Genomic DNA, 11,592 nt, shown 5'->3' with positions numbered 1-11,592 from the left:
TTGGGGTAACAGTTGTCTAGTAAACACTTTCAAGCCCTGAACAAGTGATCAGACACAAAAAAGACATGAAACATGGATTAAAGATTCTACCTTCAATCCTCATTTTAAAATATTTAACCATTTTAATGTATCCCCATCATTTCCACTATAACTTTGTTAACCCCTTAGTTATAGAAGAGGGGTTTCTGTGCATATCAGTATTTAGCTGGGTGTCTGCTTAAGACAAGTTTCACTGTACCAACACACATACAATTAGGTATTTGTGTATATTTGAGTATAAGAGACTGACCTTTTAAACATGGGAAAATTAAACATGACTAAATTACAGCACTGGGAATAGGAGCCAGATGGGATGCAGAGTAGAAATTCAGACAAAAAAAAGCAAGATTTGGAGCTACTTTCCCCTCCACTAAGATAAATTATTGTTTTAAAATGTTATGGACCCCCGTTTTTCAGTACTATAGCTGGAATGATAATGAATCACTAAAGGAAAAAAATTTACAGGGTCCCAAAATCAAAAACCCAATATTCAGCAATAAAGGAGACAAGTGGTCACGTAGCTCATCTACTCGCAAGGGCCAGAGACTGATCACTCTCACACTTATGGAGATGGAAATTATTTGGTACCAGTGTCTGTTTTGATCTGAACCTGCCAGGGCATGAGTGCCATTACAACTCAAGTGGGTTGTCTTTTAATGGAGAGATCTCAAGGACGTGGGCTGAGGTGACCATTGCCTCAAGGGAAAAACCTGCTTTTTTGATAAGAACCTTTGAAAGCCCCAGAGTATGCTTTATAATTCCAAAAGAATGCCCAACATACAAAGGTCTACACCAAGGAGGGAAGTTGAGATGATGTTTTTGAAACCAGCAATGTATATGCAATTAACAAACAACTAAGTCATGTAGTAAAAGACAGATAGTAGGAAAACATGGAACCGAGGCTTACAGTGCATCTAGAAGAATCCTTACACTTAAAAAAATTACAATACACTCAAATTCATTTGTTCAGCTAATCCATATACAACAGAAGGCACTGTTATCCATAGGGATCCACCAATTCTGCACAGCAAAAACCTGAGAAGTGCAACTCAACTAGATTCAACCTAGCCCCTCCCAGTCATTCAGTTTCCTTGAGGGCAGATGTTTTCTTTTCAGTCCATCAAATTATAAAAACACCACAAGAATTTGACCCTTACAGTAGCTGGCTAGAAAGAGCAGGCTGGTGAGGAAACCACACTGCTGTCTCCCAGGGGAAACCCTCGGGAACATCAGATTACCCTCCCCCACACACTCAGAAGTTATGACTGTTTTATAATAAAATGTAATGATGAAGCCATTCCCAGAGTCCTTTGCAATTTCTCCTTCAGTTGCCTCCAGGAGCATTTCCACCAAAGTTAAATGCTGTGATCAGTCCTTTGTTGTCAAACGTGTAGCCACTTTGTTGTTCTATCGTCTTAGTCTCTAGAATTCACAGAAGGGAAAGAAAAGGGGTATGAAAGTAGAGAGCAATTGCGTCTGATCTACATAGTCCTGTGCGGAAGGGGAAGCTTGTGGAACAAACTCTATTGACCAAGATTTCAATCTCAGATCTGCCATGGCAGTGATAAATTGCAGTAGATTAGATTTTCTTTTTTTAAAGTAACATTCCACACCCCTCTCTAGGACAGAAGTTGAAAGATTAATTTATTATGAAATAATTGTACATGACATTGCACTGCATGCTCCTCAGTTTAATGAACTTACTTCCATCAATGCAGGCCCCTTTTTAAATGTTCAAATGCTTATATTTACTGTGAAAAGTAATTTTAGTGGTAAAATAATTAAACAGCTGTAAAACACACACTGATCTATAACAGTCTTGATCAAATGAATGTCTGTCAGCCAGGTAATACCTTAATTTACTCTTTATGTGAAAAATCCATCTGAAAATCTAGCTCAGTCCCTATTTAAACAACTATATCTGCCAGATAGGAGTCAACAAATTAGAGGCAATGCTAATCTCTAGGTGAGATTCATCTCAGTGCAGAGACAGCATAAGGCCCTACGCACTGCTTATGCTCCTCAAACCTCCTCTAAGACCAGGTCAAGTAGTGCACAGGGACTCACGTTGGCCCACTGCACCCCATATAATTGTTACAGGGGCATATTCTGTTCCAGAGTCCCTACAACACATGACAGCCCCAGAGAAATGACTGACCTGCAGCACTTCGCCGGTGTTCTGCTAATGTGTAAATTTCCTGTAATTGTTTCTTCTGATCATCGCTCAGTGGTGCTGTCAGTGAGTGGTACCAGACTGCATCCCGGATCTGAACCGCTGTCAAAACAAAGAGTGGATGCAAAGTGATTATCAGCCTGTGTTTTAAGACTACTTCAGAAGGACAAGATGAAAAAGACACAGAGAGAAAGAAGATCTGGGTTTGTGGTTAAAAAACACAGACCTCACCCCTCAACACTGGTTTAGCACCTCTGTCAGCTTCTCAGAACACAGATGAAGTTGGCCTATTTCCAAAAGAGACTGGGGTTTGAGAAGCTTAAAATTAAGCATGTGCTTAAGAGCTTTCTGGAAACAGGGATTTAATAATGTTTCAAAGTGTGCCCAATATTCACAGCCATGTTCAATTTCACAGTCAAAATGCATCCATTATGCTGAAAATTAGACTCATTTCAAAAGTTAAAAATAAAAACTATACTTGTTAAACCTTCTGGACAGGAGAAATATGCTTTTTCCTTTAGGGTTTTGACAATTTAGAAAATGATAAATACTTCTATCTGAGCACTCAAAAGACACTGAAGTAATGTAGGCCCTATAATTTAGGTTTTGTCTGAAAAATTGCAACAGAGATAGTATGAACAGAAATGATTTCAGGACCTTTTCAGTTAGAACACTTGTTCAGCTTTAGATGTATCCTTGAGTGTGTGCTAGCCAAAGATTTCAGGGTTATGTCAGAACAGGAGAATCAGAAAGTGAAACTCATTAGTAGAAAGGGGGAAAATTTTCAAAAATCCAAACTGAGGTAAATCAGCATAAATGGTGAAGCAAACATACAAAAAAGATCTTAGGTTATTTTTCAGTTTCAATAGTGCAAGAGGTTACTAATACCACAGATAAGGATTTTAAACAATTATTCACATAAGTGCCTCTGAACTATCATATTAAAGAATTATGCATACAGGCATGTACGTACTTAACAGTGCTTGTGTAAAAAACTGATATTCATCTACACCATCTTCAAGGTCAAGAGGAGTGCTAAATCCTTCTAGAGCAGTTTCTTCCAATGCATCTTCATCCCAGTCATCATCGTCGTCATCCTCATCTTCATCTTCTCCTCCACCACCACCTCCTCCATGATTCTCTTGCATTGCCTGACCCACTTCATTTGTCTCCTCTTCATCACTTGGGATCTCTTCTGCAAATGTATCAACATTTTTCTTTTTAAAATCATCATATGGTTTCAGTAATTAAAAATATTAAGGGACAAAACATGTATATGTACATTTTTGGCCAGAAAAGGGACCACATTTTAAAAACAAACAAACTTGAAGATGTGAAAAAGGAAGTCATCAAAATATTTCATACACTTTAGAACAGTTATGCTCTGTTTCTAATAACACCTTGGAAGTGTGAAACTGAAATTTGTTCTCACATGTACCCGATTAGTTTGTGAGTAAAAGACTGCTGTAGGAGCAAAACAGCAACTTTTCTCTTTAAATTACCGTATATACTCGTTCATAAGCCGAATTTTTTTAGTAAAAAAGGGAAGCACCAGAGAAGGGGGTCACCTTATGAACGGGTATAGAGAGGGAGAGATGGGACACAGCCCCTCCCCCCAACAGAGGGAGCAAGGAGAGGCAGCACAGCCAGCAGAGCCAGAAGGGAAGAGGTGGGGCCAGAGTCTCTCTGCTTCTGGCCATGCTGCTCTCCCCCCCAGTCTCAGAAGCAGCTGCAGCTCCGGGGCTGGCAGGCTGCAGCCGTGCCGCTCGGCCCCGCCCCCCCCGAACAGGCTGTGGCCAGGCCGCTGGAGCACGCGGTGGCCGTGCCACCCGGCCCAGCCCGCTGGAACATGCTGCGGCTGCGCCGCCCGGTCTGGCCCACCGGAGCAGGCTGCGGCCGCGCTGCCCAGCCTGCCGGAGCAGCTCCAGCCAGGTCAGAGACATCCTCCCCAGATAAGGTGGGAAGGGATGGGATGGGGAGAGTGTGGGGGTCCCAGGCTAAGGGTGGGGTCATGTGGGGGGTGGTCACAGGGGTTACTCCCCTGACTCCCAGCTTCTCCCCCCAAAAAAATTTCCCCACCAGTTGCTGTCCCGGCCTGTCAGGGTAAGCAGCTGGCACACCGGGACACTTTGTTTACTTAGGTTTACCTCTGTGCCTGCGGACGCTCAAGGTAAACAAACCATCTCGGCCCACCAGCAGCTTATCCTGATGGCCCGGGAGCCAAAGTTTGCTGACCCTTGAATTATAGGGTCGGTTTATGAATGGGTTATAAAAAAATTCCATTTTTACTTATCCATCTTGCGGGGATCGGCTTATAAATGAACCAGCTTATGATCGAGTATATACGGTAATATAAATGATATGTCATTTTGCTTTTTAATAAAATACAGCAAATAAAGACTTACTTGGACTTTACAAACAGGTACCATATACAGTTAAAAGACTTTTGTCAAATTTATTGCCTACCAACCTTTAGAGAGCTCTCTTAACTGCACACACTTAAAACAACTTCCCTTGATAGTTTTACCCAGCTTTGTATTTATGAAACAGCAATCATATCCTGAACCAAAAACCCGAAATGTAAGTTCCAAACATTGCTATTTCTGACTTAAGCAAGGTCTCAAGTTACTATGCCAAAATAGCTAAGAAATATTTTCAAGAATATAACGGGGGCTAAAAACAGCATTTCAAGTTTTTCTTTTGTCAGCTGGATAAAATGAGTGGAACTGGTTATATCTGCTATGGGCTTATGGACAGCAATCTGGAATGGGTGGGACTGGAGTTTTAGGCAAATCACAGTGCAGAGATCTGAGCAGGACATGGCTACTGAAATGATTGTGTAGCTACTGTACCACGTTCTTATGCTCAATAAGTAGAGGCAACTCAATTTAATTACAGTTATGTCTGAAATTTGCACCTCTTAAAAGCATTTCATTTGTACCCATCTTAAGCATTAGAGCCTACAATGGTTTTATCTCAGACTGCAAATTAGACATACTGCAAATTAGATATATCCAGACAATAAAATAATCTGTCATTAATGCTGTGTAATATACACTCTCCAGTGCAGAAACTTCTCTGGATTTTTTTTCCTTTTTGCCTGATAGATTGAGAGGAGGCCTCTCTGCCACAGGAATCATGATCATCTCAATTCCTGCTTTGTAAACCTGTCCTGAAGGCTCTTTGTGCCAGGATGGATTGACTTAAACCAAAACAATTTACATCACCGAGTCTGATCATGATTTAAAGCAGTAAGCAGGAAACTTTATATAAATAAATTATTTTAATCTCGTTTTGCATTTGTTTATTTTCCTAAAGAAAGACTGATTCTCATTGACTGGCAAGCCATTAAAACATGTGGATTTGGAACAAAACATAGCCTTTCCACTAAATTTGGTACATTTTGCTAACCAGGAGCATATACTATCTATACACAGTTATTTAAGCAATTATATAGATTAATTTACATTCATTCACATTCTTAATTTTTATATTTTATGATGTTAGAAAATAGTCAATGATGCATTTCTTATTTACTAGAGGATTTTCTTTTTTACTCAAAATTTGTGTCAATCTCTAGTAAGATTGGAACTTGGAATTCAATTAAAAGTGCACAAAAAGAGCACTTTAAAGTTGTTTTATTAAACAAAACTACCTTAAATATGCTGGATACAACAGAATGAAGTTAATTAAAACATGGTTTTCCATTTAAAATGGATTTATCAAACAAAGGAAGCATTATCTGTAGTTAGTGAATGAAACTGATTGTTTCCACCCTTCAAGTTTTTAGAACTAGTAGATCTCATCTTCTCACACCTAGTTTTTATTCATAGATTAGCAGAGGAAAACAAGCTTTTCTGCTTTTTTCAACTCACGATTGGTTTCTTAACTTTGAATGAACTAATCATTGAACTGAACCAGTTGATTAAACCAGTGCTTCTCAAAGCCGGTCCGCCGCTTGTTCGGGGAAAGCCCCAGGCAGTCCGGGCCGGTTTGTTTACCTGCTGTGTCCGCAGGTTCGGCCGACTGCGGCTCCCACTGGCCGCGGTTCACTGCTCCAGGCCAATGGGGGCTGCGGGAAGCGGCGCGGGCTGAGAGATGTGCTGGCCGCCCTTCCCGCAGCCCCCATTGGCCTGGAGCGGCGAACTGCGGCCAGTGGGAGCTGTGACTGGCCGAACCTGCAGATGCGGCAGGTAAACAAACTGGCCCGGACCGCCGGGGCTTTCCCTGAACAAGCGGCGGCCCGACTTTGAGAAGCACTGGATTAAACTGAAAAGAAGAAAATATTTTCTGCTCCTGCAGAAGAAGCTACTGCTGTCAAAAGCTGGTTTAGCACTTCAACAAACTCTGGTTCCAGATGCCGAGCCAATGACTTCACTAGTTCAGTGGTCTGACTTTCCTTACAACTTAAAATTAATTGTAAATAAATTTTCATTTAAAAATAAACCTATGTTATTTAAATCAAAAACTCCCCTTTAAATTAAAATATCAGTTCTTTTTTCAAAAAGTCATTTTTGAATCCACCTTTCTTTTTGCCACCCTCCATCTGGGAGAAGACAACGTGCCAGGGATCCCTTCCAAGCCCATTATCATTGCTTTTTAAATTAACTGAAGAGGTAGCTAGTGGGGACATTTTTTTTCCAGGGACCAAGAATGCTGCCTCTACAGCACTGCCAAATTTCTGCAGGCCTATTAGTCAGGAGTCTCCTGCATGCTGGTTTACAGAGCACATTTGTGATCGGGCAGCATGGATTTGCAGCTTTTATTATTTTTAAAACAAAACTGCCCTTGCAGGAAGAGTGACATAGATGCACCCCAAAAGGGCTTTAGCATTAATTTTAAGAGGAATGACCAATTCACAAGAGGATCTTTCCAAGCATCCAATAAACCAGACCAATTCAGCAGACTGGCTGGCGAGTCTTAAAATGAACTGTAATTTCAAACACATTAAAAATGAAATCCAGAATGTGGAAATGGGAGATTTTACCATTATCTTCTGCATCGTGTTTTTCGTCTTTAGCCTGGTCTTCATGTTCCGTAAATTCTCGCGTAGCCCACACTTGTTTTAATCCCAGAAACAGGAGCAGGATTGAAGGAACAATCTGCGCAGCCACAGCATCTACCGCAGGAGGTCGGTTTTGCAATTCCATTAGGATGCTCAGTCCTATTATACACATCTTTCGGTCATGAAGTCTAAAACAATACCAGTGTGTTACATGAGAAACAGGTCCCTTTGTATAGATTACAGAGGACACAGGAGTAGAGTTACAGTACTAAGCAATGGCTCCTAAATATATTCTTCCGCTAGGTTTTTAAATGCAAAATTCCCAATAGCAAGTACTGCATGTAATAACTGATTGCTCACCTATCGCACACTGGCTAACTTCCTAGAACTGTTGATTAGGATTCTCAGATACAAAGAAATGTAATGCTAAATAAACATGGTTAATGGTGTAATTTATCTGATTTTCAGTAAAGCGTTGGACGCAGTACATCACTAAACTGGACTGGAAAATCTATTTGAATTGGTTTAAATAGGAGTACTGTCATATGGATTGAAAACTGGTAAAAAAAGGACCATAAGCAAAGAGCAATGACAAACAGTAATATACTGAATTGGGGGGGGGAGGGTGATCTGATGGAGTGCCACAGGGGCTGGTTTTATTTAAACCAGGGGTTCTCAAACTGTGGGTCAGGACCCCAAAGTAGGTCGCGACCCCCTTTAAATGCGGTCGCCAGGACTGGCTTAGACTTGCTGGGGCCTGGGGCTGAAGCCCAAGCCCCACTGCCCAGGGCCGAAGCCAAAGGCCAAGGGCTTCAGCCCTGGGTAGCAGGACTCAGGTTGCAGGCCTGAGCTTCAGCTTTGGCCCCCTTGCCCAGAGTGGTGGGGCTCAGGCTTTGGCCCCCCACCCAGGGCAGTGGGCCTTGGGCAGGCTCAGGCTTCGGTCCCCCCTCCAGAGGTCATGAAGTAATTTTTGTCGTCAGAAGGGGGTTGCACTGCAATGAAGTTTGAGAACCCCTGATTTAAACAGGCCAAATTGTACATTAAATTTGTAAATTAAATTTAATTGAGAGACGTTGCAAATATTAATGAGATGAAAGAAATAATTCAAAGGCATCCAGAATAATGGACCAGGAGATTTAATCAGGAAAAATGCAAACTAACACACCCGGGGAAAAGTAATCCAAAGATATTCTATGGGAGGGAGTTGGTTGGAAAGTGGCAGCTGAAAGATCCCTAATATTGACCGTATGCAGGAAATTAGATAAGAGCTTATAACGCAATCACTTTTTTAAAAAAGTGCTTTTGGGCTGCATAAGCAAAAGCGTCACAACCGCCATCAGACAGGGGTAAATCCTTATCTACTGTCTGACACTCTTTAGTCTGCACCTAGAATACTGGGTAGTACTAGAAACACCATTCAGCTGTGTTTCTGACTATACGGCATTTCACTATTAAAGAAACTCTGTTTTCTTAAAATTCTCAGTTACTGACAGCTTTTGTGCAAACTCCAAATAGGACAAGAAATATCCTACAGGAAAGATAATTTCCCCTGAGCTACCATAAAATATGTACTGCCAACCTGGCTGGCAGGTTCTCATTCCCTTGCTCCTCCATGCAACATAGCAGTCCTATCCAGTTTCCGGGATCCATTCCAAAATGTTACTGCTAACAAGACTGTAACAGGGCTGGGAAAGAGGAAAGGATAAAAGGGGTAGAAATCCCTTTTTAGTTGTCTGATCATAAGATGTTTTCAACTGGTAACAAACCGGTCATTTTCCATAGTCTCAACATGGTTAGGTTTCTCATATGGTGTGGCCATGCAAGTTATGGCATCTAACAAAACAAAGGCTCTTGGGAGACACTTTTGTTGCAGAGTTAGTATTTCTTAGAACTAGAAGGATGGTTCAATGCATGTAGAGACTTGGAAAACTAACAGGATGCACATTTAAAACAATATTGTAATAGCCAGGTCTGCAATAAAACTTACAGGGAGCCCCCCAGTTTTAACCATTAAAAAAACTCCTACAATTTCATTCCTAGTCAAAGGCCACACATACCATGGTATTAAGTCATAGTGGGCATTGTGATGATTCAAGGAATCTGCACTATTTATAAATTCTCTGTATGTATCTTTACCAAGCTGCAAACTCCATTCTGAATATGCATGTTTTGCTCTCTCTATTGTCCATTACCTCCATGTTGGACCTAAATTCCAACAGGAGTAGTGGCAAAAGCTTAATAAGAGGGCCATTGACTTAAAGTGCTCTCCCACTGAAGTTAAATAGTTCTCAACAACAGACTGGCTCCCAGCCAGGAGAACAGTTTATCACGGGACAGGACACCCAACAATGAAGTCACTTGTAAGTGTCTATGATCATCCTCCTGATGCAGGAGTCATCTGACAGAGGGACTGGAAGGTTTTGAAAGACAGAAGCTGATCTTTTGGCTCTTTTTGGCCATTTTCACCAGCTTAAGATGAGGGAAACTGCTGCAGGAGCTGGATGAGCCAAGGGGAGAAGAACCTTGCCTACCTGAATACAGATGGTCCCGCAAAGAAAGGGTGAGCCAGAGGGAGGGGAAATTAGTATAGGGTTTATTACTTTTGTGTAGATCTGTGTAATTCTCCTGCTATTAAAGAACAATGCTGTGTGCAAAATCTGCACGTGTTATGTGTCGCACCTTCCATGTGGCCCTTTGGAGAGTTACCAGAAGATTTACACTTTTGGGTGGAGTTCTGGGTAAGGGTGTTACCAAAATTATTTAGCTAATATTATACATCTTTAACAGAATCCATACTTATGCTAAAGTGAACCACTTTTCACAGCACTCTCTATCCTGAAATATAGGATCATTAATGATCTGGAGGATGGCGTGGACTGCACCCTCAGCAAGTTTGCAGATGACACTAAACTGGGAGGAGTGGTAGATACGCTGGAGGGTAGGGATAAGATACAGAGGGGCCTAGACAAATTAGAGGATTGGACCAAAAGACATCTGATGAGGTTCAACAAGGACAAGTGCAGAGTCCTGCACTTAGGATGGAAGAATCCCATGCACTGCTACAGACTAGGGACCGAATGGCTAGGAAGCAGTTCTGCAGAAAAGGACCTAGGGGTTACAGTGGACAAGAAGCTGGATATGAGTCAACAGTGTGCCCTTGTTGCCAAGAAGGCGAATGGCATTTTGGGCTGTATAAGTAGGGGCATTGCCAGCAGATCGAGGGACGTGATCATTCCCCTCTATTCGACATTGGTGAGGCCTCATCTGGAGTACTGTGTCCAGTTTGGGGCCCCACACTACAAGGAGGACGTGGAAAAATTGGAAAGAGTCCAGCGGAGGGCAACAAAAATGATTAGGTGGTTGGAGCACATGATTTATGAGGAGAGACTGAGGGAAGTGGGATTATTTTGTCTGCAGAAGAGAAGAATGAGGGAGGATTTGATAGCTGCTTTCAACTACCTGAAAGGGAGTTCCAAAGAGGATGGATCTAGACTGTTCTCAGTGGTACCAGATGACAGAACAAGGAGTAAGGGTCTCAAGTTGCAGTGGGGAAGGTTCAGGTTGGATATTAGGAAAAACTTTTTCACTAGGAGGGTGGTGAAGCACTGGAATGGGTTACCTAGGGACAGGACTGGCTCCAAGTTTTTGCCGCCCCAAGCGGCAGGAAAAAAAAAAAAAAAAAAAAAGCCGAGATCGCAATCGGCGGCACTCCAGCGGCAGCTCCACCACGCCGCTTTCTTCTTTGGCGGGAATTCGGCGGCAGATGCTTCCCTTCGAGAGGGACCCGCCGCCGAATTGCCGCAGAACAGCCCGACATGCCGCCCCTTCCCCTTGGCCGCCCCAAGCACCTGCTTGCTGGGCTGGTGCCTGGAGCCGGCCCTGCCTAGGGAGGTGGTGGAATCTCCTTCCTTAGAGGTTTTTAAGGTCAGGCTTGACAAAGCCCTGGCTGGGATGATTTAGTTGGGGATTGGTCCTGCTTTGAGCAGGGGGTTGGACTAGATGACCTCCTGAGGTCCCTTCCAACCCTGATATTCTATGATTCTATGATAGTAAAAAGTGTGTGTAAACGTTTGTTTTTGGAGCGCACATTGAAAGTAGTATTTTGCCGAAGTTTCTGACAATAATAAGCAACTGATATAATTGTTGCTAGAAACTAGGCACAAATTTCCAACAACCTTGGATAGCAAGTGCATGGCAATGGAAATATTAGGGTAAGAATGACACAAACTACTTTTTGGGAGTTTGCACTGATGGTAACAACCTAAGATATATATACTATTTAGCAGCGAGTTATATTTCTGGACCAGTCCATGCTGCTGGTTGTATCCCCAGATCAATGGAAGGGTTTAACCAAGTGGTTCTCAAACTTTTGTAC

The 11,592-nt window shown here is 42.2% G+C and overlaps 1 protein-coding gene across 1 annotated transcript in view; it reads right to left on the bottom strand.

The window, feature by feature from the left end:
* Positions 1–1,363: 1,363 nt before the first annotated feature.
* IPO8 (importin 8) overlaps positions 1,364–11,592 on the bottom strand; it is a 76,760-nt gene continuing 66,531 nt past the window's right edge. Inside the window, exons 22-25 of the mRNA XM_065418549.1 lie at positions 7,200–7,405; positions 3,186–3,407; positions 2,198–2,314; positions 1,364–1,461 (exon numbers count right to left, since the gene is read on the bottom strand). Coding sequence (XP_065274621.1) covers positions 1,364–1,461; positions 2,198–2,314; positions 3,186–3,407; positions 7,200–7,405 — 643 coding nt within the window. The remainder of the gene's footprint in view (positions 1,462–2,197; positions 2,315–3,185; positions 3,408–7,199; positions 7,406–11,592) is intronic.

This window comes from Emys orbicularis, chromosome 1 (assembly GCF_028017835.1).
Source record: "Emys orbicularis isolate rEmyOrb1 chromosome 1, rEmyOrb1.hap1, whole genome shotgun sequence".
NCBI classification, from domain to species: Eukaryota; Metazoa; Chordata; order Testudines; family Emydidae; genus Emys; species Emys orbicularis.
The sequence above is the reverse complement of the archived record's forward strand: the minus strand, read 5'-3'. Positions and strand labels throughout refer to the sequence as shown.